Source organism: Calonectris borealis, chromosome 18, assembly GCF_964195595.1.
Source record: "Calonectris borealis chromosome 18, bCalBor7.hap1.2, whole genome shotgun sequence".
Taxonomy (NCBI): Eukaryota; Metazoa; Chordata; class Aves; order Procellariiformes; family Procellariidae; genus Calonectris; species Calonectris borealis.
Genome location: NC_134329.1, coordinates 6,962,440 through 6,989,335, shown reverse-complemented (window position 1 = coordinate 6,989,335; position 26,896 = coordinate 6,962,440). Strand labels below are relative to the sequence as shown.

General features: G+C 43.8%; 1 protein-coding gene across 1 annotated transcript in view; it reads left to right on the top strand.

The window, feature by feature from the left end:
- The window catches only part of MYO1H (myosin IH), a 39,249-nt gene extending 12,857 nt beyond the window's left edge, over positions 1 to 26,392 (top strand). The window contains exons 3-33 of the mRNA XM_075167545.1: positions 4,259 to 4,417; positions 4,926 to 5,041; positions 6,014 to 6,212; positions 6,718 to 6,798; positions 7,242 to 7,421; positions 8,531 to 8,629; positions 8,970 to 9,083; positions 9,449 to 9,520; positions 10,166 to 10,285; positions 10,652 to 10,719; positions 11,052 to 11,157; positions 11,680 to 11,760; positions 13,224 to 13,315; positions 14,712 to 14,806; positions 15,035 to 15,081; positions 15,314 to 15,394; positions 15,873 to 15,978; positions 16,234 to 16,351; positions 16,639 to 16,752; positions 17,713 to 17,789; positions 18,333 to 18,401; positions 19,022 to 19,106; positions 19,697 to 19,856; positions 20,773 to 20,856; positions 21,334 to 21,427; positions 22,288 to 22,343; positions 22,882 to 23,017; positions 23,580 to 23,647; positions 24,065 to 24,162; positions 25,155 to 25,254; positions 26,161 to 26,392. Of these exons, the coding sequence (XP_075023646.1) occupies positions 4,259 to 4,417; positions 4,926 to 5,041; positions 6,014 to 6,212; positions 6,718 to 6,798; positions 7,242 to 7,421; positions 8,531 to 8,629; positions 8,970 to 9,083; positions 9,449 to 9,520; positions 10,166 to 10,285; positions 10,652 to 10,719; positions 11,052 to 11,157; positions 11,680 to 11,760; positions 13,224 to 13,315; positions 14,712 to 14,806; positions 15,035 to 15,081; positions 15,314 to 15,394; positions 15,873 to 15,978; positions 16,234 to 16,351; positions 16,639 to 16,752; positions 17,713 to 17,789; positions 18,333 to 18,401; positions 19,022 to 19,106; positions 19,697 to 19,856; positions 20,773 to 20,856; positions 21,334 to 21,427; positions 22,288 to 22,343; positions 22,882 to 23,017; positions 23,580 to 23,647; positions 24,065 to 24,162; positions 25,155 to 25,254; positions 26,161 to 26,184 (3,099 nt within the window). The 3' untranslated portion in view covers positions 26,185 to 26,392. The remainder of the gene's footprint in view (positions 1 to 4,258; positions 4,418 to 4,925; positions 5,042 to 6,013; positions 6,213 to 6,717; positions 6,799 to 7,241; positions 7,422 to 8,530; positions 8,630 to 8,969; positions 9,084 to 9,448; positions 9,521 to 10,165; positions 10,286 to 10,651; positions 10,720 to 11,051; positions 11,158 to 11,679; positions 11,761 to 13,223; positions 13,316 to 14,711; positions 14,807 to 15,034; positions 15,082 to 15,313; positions 15,395 to 15,872; positions 15,979 to 16,233; positions 16,352 to 16,638; positions 16,753 to 17,712; positions 17,790 to 18,332; positions 18,402 to 19,021; positions 19,107 to 19,696; positions 19,857 to 20,772; positions 20,857 to 21,333; positions 21,428 to 22,287; positions 22,344 to 22,881; positions 23,018 to 23,579; positions 23,648 to 24,064; positions 24,163 to 25,154; positions 25,255 to 26,160) is intronic.
- The last annotated feature ends 504 nt before the right edge of the window (positions 26,393 to 26,896 follow it).

Below are 26,896 nucleotides of genomic sequence, written 5' to 3'. Positions count from 1 at the left end.
AGAAAAGAGTTTGGGATTTTTGTCTAATGGGGAGCAGTGTCACTTACCAATTAACATATGAGTGAGAAAATTGGGTTAAGGAAACCTGATCAGGTAGATGGCCACTGTGGTTTCAGGCTTATTCTTTCATGCTTCCCGGCTTGGAGAGAAAGTAAAAGTCTCTTGTCCAGCTTGTCCTGAGTGTTTTCTCAGAAGGACAAATCCACCTTAAGTTGTTCATAGTCCCTCTTTCTAGTAAAATACAAACTCTAACCTTGTCAGGCAGCACTGTGCTATGACCAAACTGGAGTGGAAAAAATGAGTATTAACTGTTTGGGGGAAAAATAAGGGGAAATAGTTCAGACTGTGATATGGTTCGAGTTCTGTACTGCCTTAGGTCAATCTCAATTTAAAGTTTTCAGTTTAAATTCTTTGTTTCGCCTGGTCCAGGGTTTCTGTAGAGGAAGGTGGGTTTCAGGGCATTATTATTTCGATTAATACTGCATGTATATTTTGAAAGTGAAGCTGTTCACCCATTCTCTTGCTTGTAATAATTCTGCCAAAAAACTGCTTTACCCTGGGAGAAAAATCAGGTGATTTCTTACTCAGACTGTCAAAAATAACTTGAAATAACTGACAGTGAAAGAAAACAACAGTCGAGAAGGACAGGAGGCTTCCTATGCCATAAGCCCTAAAAGAGGTGGTACAGGATACTCCAGATGGCTCCTCCTGCATGGCACATTAATGCGTGGCAATCGGACACCGTGGGCGTATGCATGTGATATGGTAGAAATGTCTAGATAGGCCTAATTCAGGACGTAACAGCATTGGTGTGTTGATAGGGGTCTGGTACTAGCGGCTGCTGATGCTGAGCAGTTGCCACATGTGCCGGGGTCGGTATCTGGACGGCTTGCTAGAGAGAAGCGCTGGCCGTGCGTGGAGCAGAGGGTGTATTGGGAGGGTGTGTTCCTGCAGCCAGGCCAAAGTCTCTGCTTTAAAAATGAATTTGCAATTAAATTCAAAGATATCTCTTACCTGGTAAGACATGCTTAAGTTTGAGAACTCATTCAACAGCTCTGCCTTCGTAGGTGTGATTGCTTTTAATTCTCTGTCACTGGATACTGATTTATTACAGCCTGAAAACATGCTTGATTTGAGAGATGGGTGTTTTTACTGGTCTGGGGTGATGGTAAATTCCTTCTGTTCTTGACCCGGAGCTAACGAACAGCTGCTCTGTTAAGTCTGATAAACACTTGTCCAGCTTGGTCAGGTCTTGAGAAGGTTGTGTGCCCTCCCAGCCTGGGTGGGTCAGCCCCGCTGGTAGGGGCTAGGCTCCAAACTCAGCTGCCCTTGTAGCAAGATCAAGAAAGTCAAGATGATTAAGACAAAAGTTTCCCTGATAAATGGTGAAGAAAGTATTAGGGCAAAAGAAATAATAAATATCTATCTCTAAACTCTGGCACTTTGTTTATGAAATGTATATTTGTGTTTGTTAGATAAAAATAGTAATCTCACAGCAACTTATGTGGAGCAGATAAAGTGTTTTTGGAGGGGAAAAAAAAAACCAAACTATATTTTGGTAACAAAAAATCTGTAGATTGCACTGCCAAATAATATTGAATACTACTCAGATGGGATAGACACTTAACAAAAATGATTACTCTGGTAATTTGCACTATAGCTGCCCATTTGTCTCATTTGCAATACAGGGAAGTTAGGAGGTTGCTAAAAACGTTCGCAGAATAGATTTTTTATTTGGATATTACCATGGCAACTATGCTCAATACAAAACCCGGTATGACTGAATGTTGTGTCATCTGTATTAGTCCAGAACAGAGAGACTGAAATGATTACTATTATCCCGCTTAATACTGCACTCTGAAAAGTCATTCTGTCAAGTCTTCCAATGATTTTGCAAAGCTATAATAATCTTTTTGGGAGATGTCACGACTACTGGGGTGACGAGTGGTGTGGGAACACCAGCACCAGCAACTATTGAATGGGCTACCTGGTTTAGAGGCAAGTGTTCAGAATGAAAGTAATAATGACCGTGACTAGTGGTTTGAATATCTCTTAGGTTCTTGAAGTTTGTAGAATTAAATTAAAGGCTTAATAGGACAATGAACAGGAGATTTTTTTTTTAAACTCTTCTCTTCCCCTTGTTCCTCCCTTCATAGGTAGTGGGGTCTGTACAGGTATCGGTTTGAGAAGCTAAGTCATCCTTTATATTGTCTTCCAAACCGATGGAACCTGAGCTAAGGACAAGCACAACAAATGGATAAGATATGTCACGTGCAGAGGAGAAAAAAAAGGGCTATTAATATCAAAAGGAAAAAATGTAGGTATCTTTCTGACAAAAGAAAGAAGTGGTCACAATCATATTATGCCATGGCTCAGGAGAAATGAGGAATACTACCTCCTGCCAACCTAGAGCTGGTAACACAGTCAGCTGGAGGCAGTGCATGTAAAAGGCAAAAAAGTAATTACTCGTATATGAAGTTAGTGCAGGTATGATTTATTTATTTTTAAGCTATGATAGGATTTAAACAGTGTGCTTCAGAATGTTACTGCTGAATACAAATCTCAAAGCTCAGATTGCTCTTTCAATGCAATAAACAGATGAATGTAAAGAACAGGCTGTACTAAAAATTAGACTAAAATTCCTGTTTAAGAGCTGACTCTTCTGAGCTTCCCTCAGTCGTAAAGAATATTGTGCAGTTAGGTCCGTTACTCTTCATTTTAGTGAAACCCTGCTTCTAAATCCACCAAGCCTTAGCGTCCAAAGTGCTGTCATCTTCACCAGTGCTATGCAGGCTCATCCCAAAAGCCTGCCTCCAGAGTCAGGGTTTGCCAAAGCTTAGCAGAAAGATTTTACATTGTGCCTATTTACAATTTGTAAAGCTTCTGCTTTAAAAAAAAAAAAAGGGGGGGAGTGATGTGGCACTGCATAAACAGGCCATCCCTGTCCTTTTAATGCTTGTTCAAAATCTGACACACAATCACACAATCTTCTTGAGCAGTAGAGCAGCGAAATGTAAAAAGCCAATGTCATGAAGGGCAGGATGAGAATAGCAAAGGTGCTGGGCTTATGTGCACATCCCTGAGTCTGAGGAGCTGCTGTGTGTGTTCAGCTGGTGGCTGCTCAGCCAGTTTCTCTCCCTAATTTGCAAAGCCTGGGATCCCTAAAAGGTAAGCTGCTCAAAACGTATTAACTTTGTTTCAGTCATAAGGGAAGTTTTTTATGCATTAGGGTAGGAATTTTTCTCCGAGCTGTGTAATCCTGGTGTCTTTAAAAAAAAAAAAAAAACGCCACTATGGCACACTTATTGCTATAGAATAAAGAATATCCTGTTTCTCTATTTGCTAGCATGAAACTATTAGCTTGATTTTAATTAAATAAAAAGCATACAATTTATTCTGATAGCCTGGGAAACAAGAGCTTGATCCTCGGCAGTGAGTATTTTCAGTATAAGGTCAACTTCCACGGTAAAGAATGGGAAGTGGAGTGTGCAAAAGAACTAGATTTTGTCAGTGACATCCTTTTTGCACCTTTCAGCCTCTTGAGAAAGAGGTGGTGTGTGTGCTAGTAAAGGTTTAACTGTTTCTCCAAATGGCTGTTTGATTAGTTTTATCAGCACGGTGGCCTCGCCGCCCCCTGCCCAGGTCTCTCGCTGGCATGTGGAGACATCTGCTGCCCAACCCTGAAAGCTGACTTCGATCTGCTCGCGGGCAGCTCTAGGAATAATGAAGCAATCTTGTGCAGAGTAGTACTGTAGGATTAATTTTTTTTTCCTAAAGGTCAAGTCAAATGCAGCCTTTTCTGGAGTTTCTCTATTTTCGTAGTTTTCTGTATAAAGTAGTTGCAGGTGGTGTTAGAAACTAACAATTTGTCTGGTATCTTCCACTGTTAACTTCCAACTTTGTGCTTGCAACTGCTTTGTCTAGACAGAGTTAACGGGGTGTCCCAGGTTGTAACTGCATATTTGAAGCAGGTTTGTCTCAAACAACTGTTATGTTAGTGAGGGCTGCCTGGAAACCTTGGTCCTGATGACAGGAATGAGTCTCAAATGTCTTGACTGTAAAGGATTTGGAGCGCAAACTCGCATGGTGTGAAATTGCCATCTTTGGGGAAGGTGTTAATTACAGCTTGGATAATAATTTTTTGGCATTACCCATGCAAGGTTGATTTGGTGCTGGGGTATGGGGAAAGACTTAGCTGACCCTTAGGATCCCCGTCTGCTCTCTCCTAGATCTATTTCATACAACCTTTGTTTTGTAGAAAGAAGAAGTGGAAGATAACACTGATGCAGACATGGAAGGGGCTCTGATAGCCCGGGACAGAGTTGGGGTGCAGGACTTTGTGCTTCTGGACTCCCACACCAGTGAGACCGCTTTCCTGAACAACCTTCGCAAGCGATACCAAGAGAACCTCATCTATGTAAGTGCTGGTCATGTGGATTCATGTAGCCTATTATAGGTGAAATGTCTCTCTCTGTATATCTATAAAAAAAAATTGTTGCCCATCTAGATGGGATGCAAACTAAAAGTGCAGGGGCAGGAGGTGCTATCAATACAGAGAATACTCTCCCAGCTTTGGTTTCATTGTGCTGCGAGACACATTTCTAGATGTTAGTAGTACCCAGCAGAGTGATCACCCAGTAGTAGTCTGACTACTTGAGCTGACGAAAATAATACAGTCTCAGCCTGCTCTGAGTTGCCTTACAAAGAGCCAAACAATATGCAGTAGATAGCATTTCACTTTCCTGTTCCCTTACTGCCTTTGAAGGGCAATAAGGGTTTTTTTTTCTTCTCTCATAACAATTTCTGTAGCACCTTTTCCAGTTGTTCTTGCATAATCTCCTGATGCACTTGACTCCTCTTTCAGGGGCTGTCATTATAGTGATGGAACAGGTTTCCCACCTGTATGCATTCTTCTCTCCCTGCAGACATATATTGGTACTCTTCTTGTATCTGTCAACCCTTACAAAGAGCTGGATATCTACACCGTGACACAGATGCAGCTTTATCGAGGGGTAAACTTTTTTGAACTGCCACCACATCTGTAAGTAGAACCCTTTGGTTTTCAGTTAATATCAATAAATTTGGGTTTCTCTGTAATGCTGTGTAGTAGCAACAAGGATGTGCATCCACAGTCACTAGGTCTAGTGGATGCTGATATTCTTATCTTCCTGTAGGTAAAGATGTATTTGTCTCTGTCTTCTAGCTGACTGTGGGAATAAAAGGGGAATAAAAGGATTGTGGAAGTGATGCTGGGAAACTGTAGGGGAAGAGTTATCTTGAAGATTACTGTCCAGACTAACGCTCAGCATGTCCTCCTCATTACGCGTGGTCTAGTCAGACCACTGCCTGACTGTGTCCATGTGCAAGTCAGCATCATTTCCTTCAGTTGTCCAAAACACTCCAGTCGTCATCTTGCCTTGTCCTCTGAGGCCCCGTATCAGTGCGGGCAACCACAGGGCTAGTGCAGTGCTCATGCACAGCCTCCACTTGGACTTCCCAGGAGGAGAAGAAACCTGAACTTCTGAACTTGAGCTGCAATTTTTTTGATGGTTGGAAGTTGTTGGGTGGTTTGCTGAGTAGGCTTTTCTTTTTTCTTTTCCTTCAGTGGCATATTGGTGAAAGCTCCACTATTGGTTATCTTTGTATCTGTCTCTATCAGCAGAAGTTGAGATCTTCCCTTTACTGGAATCAAAACTGGCTCCTCTGCTTTGGAAGAGGGACTCCGTGCTGTGTATAAACTGTATTCACCAGGAATATATACAGCCTGTATAAATCCTACAGCAACAGTGGGGGAAAAAAGAACAAGCCCTATCTGTCCCTGAAATACAGACTGGGTTTTTACTCTGAGATCTTGAGTCAGTCTCATGTTTTGAGCTGTGCTTTCCCATCATGTCCAATACTTGTAATGTTAGACAAGGAGTAAGTACTTCTGAAAAACCTTTGATACTCTGCCTCCTCTTGCCATTTCTAACAGATGCTTCTCCTCTGAATACTTCTTGTGATCCTTGTTCAGATATGCCATAGCTGACAATGCCTACCGGGTGATGTGCAGTGAGTACAACAACCATTTCATCCTCATCTCTGGGGAGAGCGGAGCTGGGAAGACAGAAGCATCCAAGAAGATCTTGCAGTATTACGCAGTAACCTGTCCAACTACAGAGCAGCTGCAGATCGTCCGTGACCGTCTGCTACTTTCCAACCCCGTTCTGGAGGTAAAAACTAAATAAAGGTACAAAATGCAGAAGAGTTGGTGTAGATGGCCTCACTCCACAAGACTTTGCTGCAAGTCTACCTGCACCCAGGAATGGCCTCCTGTGTTACATGAGTTTGCGCCTGCATACCTAACATAAATAATAACATGTGTTCTGCCTCTTGACAGCACAACCTCTGAAAGAATGCTTGGGATTTAATATCACTTAATGTTTAGAAACTTAAACTTGGGTTTTATAGTGGAGGATAGCTGAAACATGGGAATACAAGGAAACTCTACACCATACAACAGTTCCTTGTGGCTTCAGTTATACGTTGTACAAGAAAGAGCGATCATTTATTTAGCTGAATTCCACATTAAAGCTAGGGAAATACATTAGTTGGTATTTCTTTAATTCCACTAAATTCAGTAGTAGGACTCAGCTGATGCAGCAAATCTTTGCCCTGTCGTGGATTTCAGGTTCTCAGTAAGATGAGAAGCGACTTAATTTATCTGTTTATCCATAGGCTTTTGGAAATGCAAAAACTCTGCGTAATGACAACTCGAGTAGATTTGGGAAATACATGGATATCCAATTTGATTTTAAGGTGAGAACAAACTTAATGGACCGCTATTAAAACAAGCTGTATCAGTGAACCTCTTGGACACTCACCAGGCAGCACAGGATTTATTAAGACCTACTTACACTGCAGATTTCTGACCCTATTTTTACAGATCTTGCATTTTGTGAGTAAGGTGACTTGTTATACATCCTGAAAGCTTCCTACATTACTGGCAATACTGCCAGCGCTCTGTGGAAAGCTAGTACAGATTGTTGTAAAGCACAAGTTACACTAGAAGGAGAGCAAACTCTTTAGATACAGCTTGTACTGTTGTTGGATTCTGACTCTTAAACACAAGATGGCAGATAAGTAACAGCAGAAACATGCTTCTCGTGACACTGCTCCTTGTTCCCAGGTGTGGAGGAACAGCCGTCACAATTATGTTGTTTATATCTGTTGGTGTTGATCTGACTGCTTTGTTCTGCCAGGGAGCTCCAGTGGGAGGGCACATCCTCAGTTACCTAATTGAGAAATCCCGAGTTGTCCATCAAAACCACGGAGAAAGGAATTTCCATATTTTCTACCAGTTATTAGAGGGTGGAGACAAGGATCTTCTTTGCTGGCTTGGGCTGGAGCGCAACCCCCAAAAGTACACGTATCTCATCCAGGTCAGTGAAAGCTTGTCCCTCTCTCTGTATCTTACATCTAGAATTGTAGGGATTGCAAATGCAGCTTTCCTCACTTACTAAGTGCGCTGCTGAACTGCTAAGAGAACCTGCTGTGTGTCACATTATTGCGAAACTTGCAATACATACGTATTGGTTACAAACATATTTGCTCTGGAGTTGTCGGACATCGTTCTGTCCTGGATGCTTTTGTAGCAGGAACTGTTCCAGCTGTTATGGCCTAAGGATGCACATGATAAGTGGCTTATAAAGGATAGTATTTCATATTGGATCAGCTGATATAGTTGTGGGGACAGAAACAAGCTTTTGGGCAACATGACCCAGTGACAGCAAGGCCATCAGAGTTTAAAAAAAGTTACTTTCACCAGGTCTCTTATTAATTGTGTATTCCCCACGTTCTGTGTGTGCAGAATGGCTTACTGCTGCCATCCGTACTGCTGCTGTGAGAATGTAAACACTCTTAAGGAAATGTCACCAAACCATTCGATGACCCTGATCCCGCTGGTATGCTCAAGACACTTCCTGATTCATGAGAAGAGTGGTCTGAGCTGCTAAACAGCAGAGTAGTATCTGTCTGCAAGTTACACTTTGTATAAAGGCGTCTCTTCTAATGCCCCCGTGTCAGGACCTGGTATAAGATGAGTTTCTCAGGATTTACAGACCTCATATTATAGATGTCTATAGATATGGTTATGCAGTATACAGCTCACTTCGTGGTAGTGCTCTTGGTTTCCTTTCTTCCTTGGGAGTGAAGAACACTTGGGCAGAAGGTATTACTACCATAAAAATGGAAGATGACTGTAAGCTCAAGCTCTTCACAAGACTTAGCCATTTTATGGTAATCGCTATCCAAGCTCAATGCTTTAAGGTATCTAAAGCTTTAAGTATAAGCTGAAAGATCTAATCAAATGAGGCATTTTCAGGATTAGCAGGAGTGAAATAAACTTGCTAGCTAGTTGCAGACTGCATCTATAGAGGCTGAAGAAACTGGAAATGGAAGTAGTATGCCCAGTAGTATGCTATGTTTGTTGCTGATAATAAAACTGCTTTGCCAATTAATTGTACTAATTCATCTTTCTTTTACTGTATAGGGTCGATGTGCCAAAGTGTTTTCTATTAATGACAAGAATGACTGGAAAATAGTCCGCAAAGCTTTTTCTATCATTGACTTTACTGAAAGAGATATAGAGGTATGCATGTTAAAAGGGACTGAGCCTACCAAAGGGAATTTAAGTAAGGAGTGTGCTGCTGTCTTTCCTTCAAAGTGATGGAAGCAGTCTTGCTTGGGAGAGGTGTTAAGGGTGGAATAGGACATCATTTGGGGGGGATTGAGGGAGTGGATGGGCAAAGAGCTCTATCGCTTGGTACAGCATGATGGCAACTGGTGGTAGCATATCTCTGAAGCAGGTTGTCTGACTCACCTCCTTCAGCCTAGCCAATGTTCTGTTTATTAACATGCATAGCAAAGATTAGTACCATCCCATGGGACTGTGGGAACCTGTTTTCTAATGGTATATCTCTTGTTATTAGCATCTCTTTGGAATTGTTGCTAGTGTGCTGCACCTCGGGAACATTCAGTTTGAAGAAGATAGCAATGGACATGCCATCATTCGTGATGGCACGCAGATCAAATGGATTTCAAAGGTATCTATTCTGAGATAGTGTCAGTATTACAAGTGCTATGAAGAAAGCCTTAACCTTGCTCTGTTTTCCTCTTAAGGACAAAAACATCTGTTCCCAAAAGCAGAAGGATTGCTATATAAATACCCAGCTCTTGTTATAAACTATCTTGAATTGTAGGGCCCCTTATCTCTGTAGCACATTTCTCTGACACTTCCTTACTTATTGTTGCTCAAAGATGAGTATTCCTGAGATCTATCAAGGCTGGCATCCCCCTGAAATGAATGGGAATGGATGGGGTGGTTATGCTCTACAGATCACACAATACTGCTTATTTCAGCAGTCTCCTGCTGACTATACTCCTAGTGCAAGTATTTCTTTTTCTGCAGCTACTGGGTGTGCACTTGTCCATTCTGCAGGAAGCTCTCACCCATCGGAAGATCGAAGCCAGATCCGAAGAGGTATCGAGTAGTCCTGTCAGCTGGGAGTCACCCCAGCTAGTGGTGGTGACAGATGAGGACCTCTGTTCTTAGCAGTGTTACAGTAAAACCAGATCACTATGGCTGTCTCTCTCCTCCGTATTATCTTCCTCCTATAGCCTGAGACGTTAAACTAAAACATATTCCCAGTATTGGAGTTTTACTGCTGAACGAGGTAGTAACTGCTAAAAAACTAGGAACAGGGACTTGCAGGCAAGCCTGTGTTTGAGCCGAATAATTTCCTTTTGTTCAGTCTCTTGAGTGCTTCCTGGGAAACTGGGCTGCATAAACAAAGAAAAGCACTGGTAAAAACTGTTCTTTGAGCATTTTGTACCAAGTTTAATAAAATAAAAGGAAATCAGAATTCTTCTCTCCACTTGTCTAAATTAGTACTTTCCAAAACGTAGTATTACAATCCTGCTGGCCTGTGGCCATATGCCAGTCTGAAGTAACACTGATGGTAAATAAAGCTGTAGGCAGCTATGGTTCAGATAGGCTGAGCACTGTGCTGTGGTATACAACAACATGGCTGGCTCTCCAAGCCACAAGTGTGAACTGGCTTTGCAGAAGTTTGCTCTGATCACCTGTGGTGTTTATCATCTCCAGCATATCTTTATTTATTTTTAGGTCCTAAGTCCATTGAATGTAGATCTGGCATTCTACGCTCGGGATGCAGTAGCAAAGGCCATTTACGGACGAACTTTCACTTGGCTAGTCAACAAAATTAATGGCTCTCTAGCCAACAAGGTTAGTTTCTTGTCTAGTGTCCTCCTGGACACTGAGTGCTCCTAACTCGCTGAGCAAAGTTTTTCCAGTGAGGCCCTACAGCACTCATCACCAAATATCTTGGATGCTTGGTAACTGATGTAGCATGTAGATTTTCCAGCACTGAGCTGGAAAACTGTTTGGTTAGGTGTGGAAGGTGGTATGTTAAATAGTTTTAGCAGTTCATTACCTGCTTTAATTACCTGCTTTAAAGTGGCTACTCCATTGGCATGTGATACAAAGCTCTCAAAGAGAAAGCTTAAAATTTAGGTGAAGAAAGCAACATGAAACATGCAGGGAAGAAGCATCCTCTGAAGCGTAATTACAGAGCAATGGTGTCTTTAACAGGATTCAACTCGGAAAACAGTTATTGGCCTGCTGGATATCTATGGTTTTGAAGTGCTGGACACAAACAGGTAACAACAGCTCCTGAGGCATGGGGTAATGCCTCATGCTGGTGGGGTATGTGCTGAAGTCCTACATGGCTTCTTGAGTGTACTCTTATCCCAGCAAGGCAAGCTACAGCTGACTGCAAAAGCTGAGTGCACTGGGTTAGCTGAACCCCCTGGTGAAAGCTTTAGCTTGGACTGCTTGCCTGGATTTGAGCGATTGGTACAACAGTGTGGGAGGAATGCGTGGGTTTGATCTGTATAGAAGTGGACTGGCTGGCTGGAAAACAGTAGGTAGTGCTGGGAGAAGTAAAACTGTCCATGAAATAAAAACTAATGCTCATTTAACCACTCTGAAGCTTTGAGCAGTTCTGCATTAATTACTGCAATGAGAAGCTCCAGCAGCTGTTGATTGAGATGACCTTGAAAGCAGAGCAGGAGGAGTATGAACTGGAAGGAATAGAGGTAACTTACTATTTTCCCTTTCCCTTTTTTGTTTGAACTGCCATTACACTGAATGCTTTTGATCATCAATGAAGAAGACATCCTACTTTTTTCTTTTTTCAGTTTGCATTGTTCATGTGGGAATTATAAGATAACCATGGGTTTCATTCTGTAACCCTCTCTGCAGTGTAATTTAGCCTAGATTTAATTTACATCATCTAAGAAAGGAGTAGGACACTCCCCGAAACTCAAAAGGTCAGCAGTGACAATGTCCCTGTAGGAATGAGGAGCTGCAAGACACTGGATGATGGAGTGCATTAATGTAGAGAATAAAAGGATGGTCTGGGCTGCTGAAAGCAGGAAGACTGTAGTGTGAGGTGATGGATCAATGTGCTGTCATTGTTTCTCCAGCAGCTCGGTTGGAACTGATTTACAACACTGATCTTTACTGGGATTGGAGCTTGGCTCCAGAGAACTTAAAAATTGCAAGGAAAAGACTTTCCTCTAAAACTCTTCTTCCTTTTTTTTTCCTCTTATTTCCAGTGGGAACCAATTCCATATTTTAACAACAAAATCATCTGTGACCTGGTTGAGCAGAAGCATAAAGGAATAATCTCCATTCTAGTAAGAACAGAGTTTGTGCTGCTTAAATTAAAATGCATGCTTGTGCCCTATTGCAATGGTCCATAATCGTATTTTTTCCTCTAATAATGCATTACGCATTATTCAGAATGTAAACAAATAGACCTTGTAAACAAAGACCCAGAAGGTTAAGGTAGAGGATCTGCTTGCTTAGAGAGCTGTGTGTTTTAGAAGTGGTGTGCTGCTTCCGCAGCAACTCTGAGTGCCTGAGAGGCCATTCTCAAGCCATGCGTGGAGGCCATTCTCTCCGCTTTTTGCCTGGAGACAGAGACATAGAAGGAAGGTACCCGCAGCAACCTGGCTGGCTATGGTCAGCAACAGGGATGGGACCCAGGCTTCTTCTGAGTACCATTAGGGAGACTGCAGAACACCAGGAGTGCTTCTCCGAAGCCAGACATCCAGGCTCTGTAGAGATGAAAGAGGATAATTCATCCCATCTATCTGCTTACATGACTTGCTAGCCTTGATGTCTGATGCTTCAGAAGGGCTCAGCTAGGAGAGAAGCCTGAGAGCTGTCTACCTCCGCCTGAGCTGTAAGTCTTCCTGTTGTTTCCTTGCCCTTTCATGTTACTGCTCCTAAAATACTGATCTGAAGAAGATCCTCTTTGTGCCTTCATAGGGGTGGCAGGAGAAATGGGAGAGGCTGAAGGCAGCTCACTCCAGAGCCTTTAACAAGGAGCTTGTTCTGCAATGCTGTGTAACACATTTTGCTTCGAAAAGTGTGCAGTTCCATGGGGAGGAGTCTGAGCACACAAGCTAACTACCACGATGATACTTTCTTGCATGCAAAGCCTAATTAGTAAGAAATTTAGTAATCTTCCTGTAGAGACTTGTAGCCAAACTTGAAGTTTGAGTTATCTCTTGCCACCACCTCTGCCATGTCCACAAAGCTGAGAATTTTTATCACCTCAATACAGAAGACAGAGGATTAGTACATCGTAATCCAGAGAAGGTGCTGCTGAAGCTCAGCATTAGCTTCACATTGCAATGGATTGCTCTTCCAAGCAGGACTTTTCTACACGTAGTACAATTGGGGGAGCAGAAGGAGTTGTGTTTCTTGGGTTAGAAAAGGATAATCTGTAAGCTTGTCTTCCCCCTCCAACTCTGCGATTCATCCAGACCGAGAGTCCTTCAGGTCCTTCTGAATTTCTCTCATCTTTCTCACTGTTTTTGTTTAAATGAACTATAAATAATAAAGGATGAGGCAGGGCATTGCCAAATTTGGAAGAAAGGCAGATTCGACTTAACTTGATTTATCTTGACAGTTCTATTGAAAACAAATAAACAAAGCTCTAAATTTAACTAGGAAATTGCTTCTATAAAATAGAGATCATCTCAAATTGTAACCAAGCTCTTTAGTTTTGCATAACAAAGTCATACTAAATATTAGCAAGGAGGGAGTAATCTGTTCAAAGCAGCATTTGATTCGGTGCCTGCTGTTTCAGGATGAAGAATGCTTACGACCTGGTGAAGCGACTGATTTGAGCTTCTTGGAAAAGCTGGAAGAGAAAGTAGGAGATCATGCCCACTTCGTGACGTATGCATTTACGCTCTGTATCCTACCGCAGAGGAAACTCTTCCCATCTCTCACCCATAACAGAGTACTGGGGAGGGAACAACTTTTGCTTTTACCAAAGAAAATCAAGCAGCCCATCCACTGTCTAATGTTGTAATGTGTGCTACGCTGGTAGAGTGTGGGGTACTGGAGAGGTGATAGGAGGTATTCCTGTCCCTTTACTAGTGTGAGGCTGATCTTTGAGGCTGGTTTCATTCCACTAAGATTAGGGACTAAAGATTAGATGGCTTTGGCCCATGAAGGTTAGATGGCTTTGTCCCGCACTGACTCCAGAGAAAGCTGAAAGTATTGTGAAGAAGAGCCTAATGCCCCAGGCTGTGAGAAGTATATAAATATTTTTCAGGAGTCCATCTTGGATATGTGTGGGTTTTAGGTATGAAGAGGGAAGAAACATGCTCCTGCTCAAATCTCCCAGATGAGTGGCATTTTGGTTAATACTCAATTTGTAGTATTTTCAGCTTCAGTTTTGGTGGCAGATGAACGTGTTGGCGCTGGGCTGTTCTGGCAGTTCCCAGCAGAAGCCTGCTGAAGGGCTTTGACAAGTCATCAATTCAGAGTCACACTGCTGAATTGTCACCGTTTCTACATCTCTGAAGTTCATCACAGCCAAGTGGAAAATTTGTAGCCAACTTCCTTGTCACCACAATGTGCCTTAATACTGTTCTGCCTGATTAAAAGCTTTAAATAGAAGTGCTAGAACTACTTAAATGGGATCTGTACTTGGCGATACTCTTGGAAGGAAATTTTGATGTACTAATGTGCTGTTATGACACACAACTCTGCTGTTAGTGACTGCTTACAAAGCTGAAACTTAAACTGTTAAGTTGCTCTTTTACTTTTTTTTCCCCCCTCTTCCAGCAGTCCTTGCTTTCTAAAATTTTCCTGCTATTCTTGAAAATTGTGATTCTTCCTTTGTATTTGGGTTCTTGTTCTAGGGCAAAAATCTCAAACAATCCTTCCCCTTGGTTTCTCTTTGAAATTGAGGAAGCTGGTGATCCTTTTTCTCATGTAGGTAATGAGAATGTATTTAAATGAATGTTATAGAAGGGAATCTTAATACTTCTGGAAAGGGTGATCATTGCCAAATGGCAATGGATAGGTTGCAGATATTTTGAGGAGTTTCTAGTAGCTGGCTTCCATTCTCCAGCACTGAATTTTGTTGTTAGCTGTTCAGAATGGACAGGTAGATGATAATCTGATTATGGGCCATAACCGTATAGTCAGAGCCATGTTGATAGAACAGATATTAAATAGACTCCCAGCTCTCCTACAGCTGCTTTTTATGCAGGTGACTTTCTACAAGCTGAGGAAGCCTATTTGCTGCTTTTTCTCTTGGTGTTTTGTTTTTTCCCTGCAGTCGCAAGCTTGCAGACCAGAAAACACGGAAATCGATTGACTGGGTGGATTTCCGCCTCCTTCACTACGCAGGAGAAGTCACTTACTGTGCTGTTGGTGAGTGTGAACAGAGTGCCAGTCTAGAAGTCACCTGAGCTTTTAAGCCAATGTGGTAGATGATAACTTGACGTGAAGATGAATTACAAAATATCTGTCCTCTGAAAGTATTGTTACTTGAAAGTCTTAAACATAAACGCAGTGTGAATTTTGAGGATATAAATTTCCAGATTTTGTGTTCAAGTGTGCAGCCTTCAAAAAGAATTAAACCCTCTCCTTTTTCTTCAGGATTTCTGGAGAAGAATAATGATCTCCTGTACAGAAACCTGAAAGAGGTAAGAACAAAAAAGGGATGCTGTTATCTTAAATTACCTTGCTTGAAGCAGAGATGTGTTGCAGAAAATTTATTTAGTCTCTGTAGCAAACAAAAATGTATATTTCTACTTAGCAATGTTCCTTAGGCACTTGCATGCATGTCCTTACAGCTGTGCTGTTCAACTTGAGAAGCATCACAGCAGGAATAGCACCCCTGCTAAATAAGGCAGCTTTTCACTTATCCTGTTTCAGGTGCTGTGCAACTCTAAAAATGGCATCATTAGAGACTGCTTTTTACTGTCAGAACTAGACAACAGGAGGAGACCAGAGACTGTAAGTTTCATCTTTAGTCTTAACTTTGAACATAAACTCAACTTCCCAAGTCTTGATTTAACCACTGATCCAGTCCTTAGTCCTGAATTCAGTGGATTTTTTTTTTTTTGCTGGTGTTACACCCCTGCTAGCTTCCTGGTAGTTGAACAGTGACGTTGCTGAGACAGCAGCAAGCCATGTGACATACCTTAATGTTATTAATGCATCCTTCTAAAACGAGCCCTGTGCCTAGCATCCAACAGTATTAGTTTCTGAAGGGCTACCTTGCGTGTCCAGCTGTACGGCAGGAGTTCAAATATTCCAGCTAAGCAATCTGTCCAGGTAACTTATGATTGACTATGCTTCAAAAGCTTTGTGGTACTAATGCATATGTCAGCCTTTTACTTACAGTTTTAACATGATGCAGGCAATGAGTTGATTTCAATTACTGCAGCGCTTGAGTTCCAAAGCTAAGAAAGTTCTTTCAATGTCATCTTAGGTTGCAACCCAGTTCAAAAACAGTCTGATGAGTCTTATAGAAATCCTGATGTCCAAGGAGCCTTCTTATGTCCGATGCATTAAACCGAATGAGAACAAGGAGCCTGGTAAGTCATTGGCCTGAAGACACAGCTGAGATAAAGGAATGAAGTGAGGGAGACTTCAGCTTGTAGCTAGGTAGAGCATATATATATGTTCTCTGTGTGTATATATAAAAATAAAAAATCTTAGTTAAGCTAGCAGCAAAGTCATCACCTTGGGTAACTGTGGATTTGATTCCTTCCTTATTTGTCCCAATACAAGGACAAGTGAGTGAGCTTCCACAAACAGTATTTACCAGTGACTCTGTGTTCTTGCTGCAGGGAAGTTTGATGATTATCTGATCCGACATCAGGTGAAATACCTGGGCCTGATGGAGCACTTGCGGGTGAGACGAGCCGGCTTCGCATATCGGCGGAAGTATGAACTCTTCTTGCAAAGGTAAGTGGAACTGTTTTGCCCTCCAGCCAGGTAAACCTGCCCTCCCACGAGGGCTTCAGAGCAAGGTTTGTTTAAATGTCAAGTCATAGTGATAAGAGATGTGGAGGTGTCAGCAGACACTCTTCTGCATCAAAGATAATCTTTTTATGTCTTTTGTCTCTATCCATTTTGATCTGCTTTGGCATCTTCTGCCTTGAATAAAGCAATAGGAATTTGGGGAGGAGAGTTTCAGGAAGGGGTTCCTCAAACATCAAGTCATTTGTGTTGATGTCTTGCTGGTGTTTCAGGTATAAATCCCTCTGTCCAGCCACCTGGCCACATTGGCATGGGCCAGCAGCTGAGGGTGTGGAGAGGCTCATCAAGCATATTGGTTACAAGCCTGAGGAATACAAATTAGGAAGGTAACTTTCCTTTCTCTGGCCATGATCTCTGCTGCTCAGCTGCATGGTGCTTGCCATATTTGATCCTCTGTCCTGTCTGACTGCAGGCCACCATGTGGCCCTTCCCGGAGAGCTGTAAGACATAGTGGTGTGAACAGATCCCTTGAGCTTGGCTCTTGCTTGACTGTGTGAACGAGGTGGACCTGCCTGGGTCTGCAAACCTGATGGTTTCTTTAAAACAGGCCAAAGTAACCTCACCCCAAAGGTATGCAATGCACATGAGCACAGAGACAGATAAAAAGCCCAGATGCATAAATTCCCCCTTTATTTTTACCTTCCTGTTTCCATGGAAGCCTGAATCCAGCTGAGTTTCTTCCATCTCTGGGTTAGGGGAGATGGGCTGCCTTGCTTCAGCTCCAGATCTCCCTGCATGCTTGGGCAGCCAGAGGCAACTTGCCTGTCTTAGGCTTGGGTTCTTTTTTAACTGCCTTTTGCAACCACTCCTGAACCGCAACCTTGTCCTCCCTGCTAAAGACAAGGCATGGGGCAAGGCGGGGCTCTCCAATGTCACCTTCAACCTGTGGCTGTTGGAATCCATGAATTAACATCTAGGATAGTAGCTAAGACAAGGAAACCTGTTTTCACTGGGTTTCAGCTGCTTATCCTCGGCTCCTGGGCAACTTGCAGGGATCCCAGCGTGGAGAATTACAAGTCATGTAAAGGCAGAGGTCTCCACGCTGCACCTTCCAGGGCACCTGGGACCTTGTGCAGTAACTGGTGTTTTGCTTCTTCCCCTCTCCTTGCCACCCTGTGCCAAGTCCTTTGCACCCTTTCAGGATGTGCCAGCTAGACAAATGAAGAGTGTTTATGCAAGGAGATGTAACTTGTCAGTATTACAGCTAGTTGGAGGATTCTGAGCCTGGTGAGGGCAGCTGAAATGATGGCTCACTGTGAATAAGCTGTTCATGGTCTCTTTTTCAGAACCAAAATATTCATTCGGTTTCCAAAGACTCTGTTTGCTACGGAAGATGCATTTGAATTCAGAAAGCACCTGTTAGGTATGGTTCCAGTTCCCTTTATCTATATATAGACTAAGCAGCAGAGCCTGGGTGCACTGTGTTTCTGGGCTCCAGGTTCATGCAGCAGATGCGCCATGGTGAGATCTGAGACCCCTGGTCTGCACAGATCTGGAGAGTCCAAGGAAAACTTAGTAATCTTTTTCCAGGGTGGGGAGAAATCGCTAGCTATATTGCTTGAATTCTAGACGCATATCTCCTTTAGAGCTCCTCAGTCCTACTAGTAACTGTTGCTCCATGTCTAGCTGCGCTAAGTACCTTTCCCCTGGGATTGGGATACCACCTGTCTCATCCTAGTGTTGCCTGTTTGTACCTGCTTGAAATGCATAAATGCATGGGGCTGCCTAAAGGCACGTTTACCTACATGGGCTACTTTTGGGTCCTGTTGGTGTTTTGGCACCTTTGTCCCTCGGTGATTGTGCAGACCCTCCTGTGCCTTGGCACATGGTGTCTGATGGCTGGCAGCACAGCTCCTGAATGCTCTGATCCTGTAGATACTAGCAATGCCTCTGCTTTTTTTGCCAGTTTCAAGACTACAGGCCAAATATAAAGGATGCCGTGGAAAGAGAGAGTACCAGAAGAAGAGAGAAGCAGGTACGGGCTCTGGAATTGAGGACTCTCTTCTTAGGGCTATGCTTTCCAGTAGGAGTTGTAGCTTTGGGAGGTCACGAATCCATGTTGCTGCAGATAGCGCTCATAGCTTCCCTGCAGGGCTGTGGGTGTCGGGGTCAGGTGCAGGTGACAGCTGCATGAAGGGTATTCACAGAGGTCCCTTTAGTTCTGTTCAGCTTCTCACACCATGCGCTGCTCTTGGCCTCACCCAGGCATCAGCTGTGGGAGCAGCTCTGTGCAGCGGCAGCACCCTCTGCTGTGCATGTGGGGGTGTTCTGGGGCACGGAGGGAATAGCTCATTAACTGCTGGGGAAACAAACCCTCTTATCACAGTGGACAGGGTGATAAATAGTGCTGCAGGCTCGAAGGCCAGCTTTCTGAGATGAGCTGCTTGCTGTGTACAGTACATCACTGCCTTGATGTTCAGCTCTACAGTGCAGGTAGTGCTGGATCTGTTATTATGGAGAAGAAAAAGTTCTAAACTTCTTACTCTAAACGATGGGAAGAGCTGCAAAAGAGCCAGTTACAACTTCTGCTGTGTGAATTTAAAGGATAGTGTGGCACAGGACCTCTGATACTAATACAAGGATTAATTCTTGCAGCTATCAAGCTGGAGGCTTGTTGGCGAGGAGCACTGGCACGGAAGGAGGCCAAGAAGAGGACGTGGGCGGTTCAGATAATCAGGAAGTAACTATCACTGCGTGGTGGTCCTGGGGAGGGTTGTGGGTCACAGCCTGGTGATGGTCTCTGGACAATGCGTCCAGAGTACTGACAGTAGAGTGAGTTAAAACAGTCGTCTTAACACCTATTTCTAAGTTATCATTATAGTTAGGAGGACAGTTGCCAGATGGGGTTGATCAGAAACGCCTGTCACCTCTTCAGGAATTCTCTGACTTGCACCAATTTCTGTTGTTCTGCTAGTTTATATTGGTACAAGGGATCTCCAAACCAATTCTTCGCGAGCCTGTCCATTCTTTTCATGCATGGTCCTCCCTCTCCACTGCCATAAACCCAGCTCCTGAATGCTCCATCAGAAGTAGTACTGATCTTCCTTTTTAACTCCAAAGCACTGTATTTTGGTCAATAAAACTTGGAAAAAAGTTAATGTTTTGGAATATTATAAAGCTTAGGATTTCCATTGCTGTAACACAGGTGACAGTGTACCTGAGTTAACACTGGTGATCTGTTAGCCTGTTGTGTGCCTTCTGTGACTTGCCTTTCATTTCCACTGATTTCTGAACGTAACGTGTAAGTTCTGGTTTGGATATGTTCTATAGATTCATAAATGGCTTCATCAGTCGGAAGAAACCCCTTTGTCCAGAGAACATTGAATTTGTGCAGCTTGTGCAGTACAACTACTTGATGAAGCTCAGAGACCACGTTCCAAAAAACATCCTGGACAAGAGCTGGCTTCAACCTCCTTCCATCCTGGAAGAGGTGAGTGCTGCTGCAGGCTTCGGGAGGGGTGAAGACGGTTTCTGTTCTGTGGTCACCTGTGTGCACACTTCATGTAGGAAAAGAGCAGTGGTCTCCTGCTGGCTTGTCCTCTGTTCAGGCATGATGGCAGAGCCTTTGGAAGACCCTGAGGCCCTCTGTATTTGGGGGAGGATGGGAGTGGGAGGAATGGTGCTGTTGTTTAAGTTTCCAAGGGAGAGGAAGGAGTTTGGTGCTTTTGTTTTAAGGAATAGAAAGGAAGATGCACTGACAGAAAAGTGAACTCGTGAATCCTATTAAAGACAAAATTAATCCCACAATGTTTTAAGCTTGCAGCACAGATAGACTTGTAGCTTTTCATCTTGTTTGGGCTTTGGCAGGACAGGTAGCCTCAGTGCATGAATTGGACAAACTCTAATTGCTTCCAGCAGAACTCTCATTTAGAAACAGCTGCTGACGCTTGTTATGGCCCCTTTGGTCCTGCCCGTAGCCTGGCTCGGGACCAGAGCGGATCAATCCCATGCTGGCTGTGGCCGGTGCTGGGTGGGTGAGGTGGGCCCAGGAAATTAGAAAGCTCAGACGGAAGGTAAGTGAAGAGCAGTGCTAACGGTACGCTACGTGTGCGGTGCCGCAGTCTCGTCTGGGGGTGACAGATGGAGTTTGCTGGTTTTAGTAACTCTAGTAATGACTCAGCTGCTTGGTGTTCTGCATCCTTCAGCTGCTGCTGGGCATTAACCCTTCTCTGGTGCAAAGCTCTTTAGTAGGTGGGGCTCTGGGCTGGGGGAGCTTAAAGGAGTTGTGACTAGATGTTAGAAACAGCTTGCACCAGGCAAGCATTGCTTAAGACTGCAGCAGGAGTTTGCACAGCTTCACTACTTTTTTTTTCACTTTTTTTTCTTTTTTTTTTTCCTTAATGCAGACATCTGAGATGCTACAGAAACTCTGCATTAGGAACCTAGTAAGGAAATACTGCCGAGGTGTTACTGCTGAGAGGAAAGCGCAGGTAACTAATATGTGGAATGCAAATGTGCGAGTTAAAACACGCTGTGCATGTGTGATATCTGCTCTCTGTGAACTGTCTGAAACACAGACTGCACCTTCTGACACAGCACTGCTCCTTCTGCTGAGCAAATGTTCCTGGGCCTGGAGTCAGGTATTTTACAGTGGCACTTGCAATGTACAGAGCAGTGCTCCTACAGACGTACAGGTCTTAATCTTATGGCATTAAAACTGCACTTCTTATAATTAGGATAGATCCATAAATAAGAAAAGATCCGTAGGACTGTTTACTCCTTACTACCCCTTTATTTGGTGTAATACAGGAATAACCTAGAGATGTTGAAAGAAATGCAGCGTGAGTCAGGTAGATATTGCATGAGTAAAAGGATGATGTTGTGCAGTAATGATGCCTGCTTTATAACTGCTGATGTTACTGATGGAGAAACTCTAAGAGGGTAACGGCTGTTCCTTCTCAAAACAGCTACAGCAAAAAGTGGTAGCAAGTGCGGTTTTCAGAGGGAAGAAGGAGGGCTATCTGCAGAGCATAAACCAGCCTTTCGTGGACACCCGACTAAGTGAGTGCACAACAAACCCCTGACGGACTCGGCCATGTGCTCCTTGCTCAGGAAAATTCTGTTTGACAAAACAGACTCAGTTTCTAAGATAAATTCCTATCTGACAGAGGCAGCATCACCTGCTGCGTTTGTGCCCTACCGTTTGAGTTCCCTTCCTTTGTCATGTCTAGTGACACTAAACAGATTTATCTGCCAGACTTTGCTCTCAAACTGGAGGCACCTGGAATCCCTCTTGGGACAGACCCAGCCATAAACCCAAGCAAAATTCCCTGTGGGCTGGGGTGGATCGGGACCCACCCTTGCTGTGCTGGATGGAGCAGGGAGGCTGAGCGGGGGTGTTGCAGTGCAGCATCACCAGCTGTGGGGATCCAGTCCCAAGGACTGGAGCTACTGGGAAGGAGAGATGTGAATCTTGGGAATCCGTGTAGTCATTGTTAAGCAGATAAAAGTAGTGCCTTGGCAGGGCGAGGGGTCTGGGAGACTGGGTAGGGTGTGGTAGCAGTGGTGTGTGGGTGAGATGCTGGGGTCTTTATTGGAAGCTCCCAGAGAGCTTCAGCTGGAGCACCGTGCAGAAGGAAACATCTCTGGGTGGTTCTGAGCAGGAGTCCTTCTGTGCCAGGGCCTGAACCAAGATCAGCCAGTAACTCCCACTGTGAATTACTTGTCAGGCAGGAATAATTACTGAAATGGGTTTAGGAGTAGCTTGAAGTGAACACCCTCAGTTTAGAAGGCAGTGTACCAAGGGGACAAGGATTAATGGGATGAAGACAATTAAAACAACAGCTCTCTGTTGTTTTGCTGGTGGGAGTGGTGGCTGTCTGTCGCCTACACTCAGTTTGTCTTTCTGGTTTGCTCCTCAGAAGAGAATGACATAAACCCCAAAGTGCTGCAGCTCATCCACGGTGAGAAGATCAAGGTAAAGGAAAGACAGCTGGAGCTCAGCAGCCCTTGAACCTGCTGCATTGGAGTCCTGGAGCTGGTCGGTCACGCAGACTGGGTGATCCGTAACGTCTGAGGCTGTCTTGCAGCCATGCCTATGTGGCAGGGCAGGCTGCTGAATAGCAGTGTAGCGAGTATTTCCTTGCTTTAAAATTGAAGACAGGTCTCAAAGTGCACCTAGACAAAAAGTATTTGAGATTCCTTTTAATAAAAGCTTAAAAAGCATCATTAACCCTACTTGGGCTGTAATGGGCAGGAGAAGTGCAGGTGTGTGCACTGCACTTCCCATGGTTATGGCATAGAGGGCACAGGTAAACCATCTTTCTCAAAGCATGATTCTGCCATCTGAATTTCCAAGTATAAAAAAAACCCAGATGATCATAAGCAGAGGTTGGCAGCAGCTGTTGTGAGCTGAGATCTGCAGCTCCGCGGCACAGGGCTGCTCCTTGCTGAATTGCTTCCAGCACAGGACCCTGCGGTAGTGAGAAATGCTGATACCAACTCGTTGTTTTCAGTATGTGACCCCCGTGATAAAATATGACAGGAACGGGTTCAAAGCACGAGACCGGCTGCTTGTTCTGACCCAGTCCTCAGCATATGTGGTGGAAATGGCCAAGATCAAGCAGAAAATAGACTACGCCACTCTGAAAGGTAATGGTGGAGGTCAGCGTGGGGCTTCCCTTTCTGCCAGTGATCCTGAGGTGGAAAGATGAACTTCTGAAACTTGGTCTTTTAAGATATTTGAAGCAATGATCTACCTGAGAACACGTTTTCCTGGGGGATGGATAAAGGGTCTGTGTGTCAGCGTGCAGTTCCTTGAAGTATAAATTATGAGTAAGAGGATACAGTTCTTTGAAATACTTAAATGCAGGAGGACATCACTTTCTGCTGAAATAAAGAGGAGAAAAAAAAACCAAACAACTTTCCTACCCCATTTTATACATGTTTTTTAATCCTGACATTCTCTGAACTACAGTCCAGGGGTAGAATATACACTTTCTCCTTCCTCCCTTACCAAAACAAAGGTAGCATGGAAAGGTATGGAGCAAACAACTAATGCACCGTGTTTAAATAATCACTGTTGGAAATGTGTTATAGACAAGTGGATGAGAAAGTGATCTTCAGAAGGTATTTTGAAAACTGGGAAGATGATGATGGTGTTGTGGAACTGTCTTTGGTAGTTTTTCCTGTAATTCTTGGATTTCTTTTGAAGGTATTTCCACCAGTAACCTGAGTGATGGGATTGTAGTCATTCATGTTCCCGAGGACAACAAACAGAAGGTAGAAAATTGAAATGTAGCTACTGTGAGCTTGTGGTTAGAAGTAAGGTCTTGTAGCTGACAATTCTAATATTTTCCTATGAAATACTGGGATTACACAATTACTGATGTTTACTAATTCTGTAATCAGCTAGGCCTTTATATTCTTGCTGTCTCACCATGAAAGCTTTCACTTTCCTTTTTTTTTTTTTTTTTTTTAGAGCCAAAGTCACTGTAAATCCTAAATTGTCCCTGGAAAGGATGCTTAACAAACTAAACTTGTACATGATTGTTTTAACTGCTGTGTAGTTATCGGTCCCTTTTGCACAGCAGTCACTGCTCTGGCATTAGGAAGAAGTTTCTCTGAATGCACGTGGCTTATGCGCCCTTATGGGCTAGGGCGATGCCAGATGACTGACTGCCTCTTTTTTGTTTCCAGGGAGATGTGATACTTCAGTGTGAGCATATCTTTGAGGTGATCACTAAACTCTGCATGCTGGCCAATAAGCAAAACCTTGTTAAAGTTGTGCAGGGAAGGTAAGGAAGGAAGTTGAATGGGTAGTATTGTGCAGGCTGTATTTTATGGAAGAACCTGCTTCAAAAACTTTTAGGCCTGGACTACTTAAGTCAAAACTATAACATCACCCCAGCAGACAGTGCCCTAAACTGATTAGAGGTCTGTTGTGCACAGTTGTTTTCATGGCTTCCTTTCATAGGCAGAGGGGAAACAAGATGGGATGCACGGGAACAAGAAAATATATTCAAAATCATTACAACCTATTTCCCACACTAACGAGGCTTGCTTCCATGGTGGCTGTGGTTACACCTTGCTAGGTGTGCTGCTCTGCTCTAAGACCTGCCCATGATCCATCTGCTTAAAACCCAAACTTCTTTATAGGTGACTGTACTTTAAAAACACTTTTTTCAGGCTTCTGCTGATGTGACCTGGACGTGAGGTTGTAGGTTTAGTGGTTTCACAACAGATCTCGTTAGCACCAGCTCTGAGGAAAGCCTGCTGGGCTGAGCCTGTGGGTCACTTCAGGATAAATGCTTTTCTCCCTAAAAGATTGAGAAGGCCCTGAAATGTGATTGCTGAGCACAGGAGCCTTCTCAGTCACGCCACCAAGCCTAATGGCAGGTGGATGCAGTCTGTCTCTCAAATCTCTACATGAATTGAAACTGGCATATGAAACCTGTACTTCTGCTCCAGCTTTTCTCTCTGGTCTTTGCATTTCAATTGTAATTAGATTCTGTGTGTTCAGTGGTTTTCTCCAGGTCAGATCTGCTTATCTTCTAGTGCTTAATTGCACAAGGAAAATTTAAATGCCCGGACCAGGCAGGCATGTTTCATTCATCAAACCCTTCTGGGTTGTGTGGTATAATACAATTGTTTAGGAAATTTACCTAAGCTGGAGGGCTCTGATCTTCTAATCTAACGAGATTTGCCAAGGGAACAGAAATAAAGGGGACTTAGATGCTTTCTTTGCGATAGGCTTTACTCTAATGAGTAATTCTGTCTGTATTTGCAGCCTCCAGTTTCGCATTGGCTCTGGGAAGGATGGGACAATGGTGTTTACCGTTGGGCAGGAGCCTCAGGTCTTTAAAGCTAAAAATGGACAACTAACAGTGGTAAGGCCTCACCTAAGTGCCGGGAATATGACTTGTGCTTTCTCCTTTGGTGCTCAACCCCTGTAGAGAGCACAGCTAAGTTCTAGCAAGGGCCCTTTGTATGAGTTCGAGGACTTGATTCCTCTTACAGAGCACGGAGGTGCAAGACAACTACCCCGTCAGTATCTACCTACTAAGCTAACGCATAATAGATGGTCATCGCTGTGTTGGGAGTTGCAGCTACGCACCTCGCACATGAATTGTCACTGCTACTTGCTCTCTCAAGTTTGCACGGGGAGAGGGAGCAAGGCTCTCTCCTGGTTGGTCATTTAGAGAATTTAGCCTGAGCCCAGATTCAACGTGTACCTGCAAAATGAGACTGAGGTGAGGTTTGCCACCTCTTGTTGCCGCCCTCAGCGAAGTTATTTCTGAAATCGGTTGGGGGACAGGAGGAAAGCATTTCCTGTCACCCAAGCAGGTTATCTGAGAAGGAAGGATCTGTCTGACCCAGTGGCAGAACTGCTGCAGAGGGGAGAACGAATTCTGACTCTGTGTGTAGCTATGGAAAACACAGGAGCTTTGCTTCTGTCCTTGCTCACGGTCGGGCAGGGAGGTGTGCTAAACCTGCCTCCGTCAGCTCACAGCTGCAAGCGTGGCTGGAGGAACGAGGAAAGATGTGGGTCTTTGCTGCTTCAAAGGTGAGCTTAGTGTGTTTGGGACTGTTAGCTGGCAGCTCCAAGGAAGAATTACGTGCTGAGGTGTAACACCCTTGGGCACTGGTTAGCTGTCCTTGCAGTCCGGAGATGAAGGGAGTTATCTTGATATGCCAACTGTTAAACAGAAACAACACAACCTCTTTTCCCACAGGCAGGATACCTCAAGGAAATAACATTTGTGCTTAATGACTCCTTCCTTTTCTCATCCCAGGTGTCAACCCAGGCAAAGTCTTGATGAGAAACAGTTCCTGTTCCTGGTCACTGTCTTGGCTGGGAACAGAAAGGAGCCTGCAGGATGAGACCAGCGCTCCCATCTCCTCTGGAATCTTTGATGCCATAGGGCTGCTGTGATTTGAGAGTTTGCTTGCATTTTTCAGGCTCTTTTTTATAGCTTAAAACTATTCAACTATAGCTAAATAAATTCCATTATGTTGCTGTAACATACTCCCGTGAGCACAAATGCTCGTTACACACTGTCACAGGGAAATGTTTAAACCAAAAGTTGCAGTTCCCCATGTGAAATGTCTGTCTCTGTGCACTCGGCAAGAGCTGAGGGCTCTGACCAGTCAGGAAGCATTAAGATAGAAGCAAAAAGGCTTCTCTAGCTGTACTTTGAGTCACAACTTGCCAGGAGAACTCCAAGTGCAGATCAAGGAAGTTAAATCTAGTCTGAAAACACCTTTTCTCTTGGGCAGGCTGGCAAAGCCAGCAGCTAGTCCTTTGGCATGTGTAGAGATGGTTAAATGTAGCAGTAGGGCTGGCACTGATCGTTTTGAGTTGGTGCATCAGCATATGAAGCTGCTCATCTGGAAATCTCAGTAAGCTGCTTTCTTGTCCACTCTGACATGGGGACAGATCTTTCCTTTTAAAGTAACACTGTCCTGGTTCTCCCCGCGCAGCCGCTCTGCACGGTGCGGTGGAAGCAAAACCATAAAAGATGACCAAAA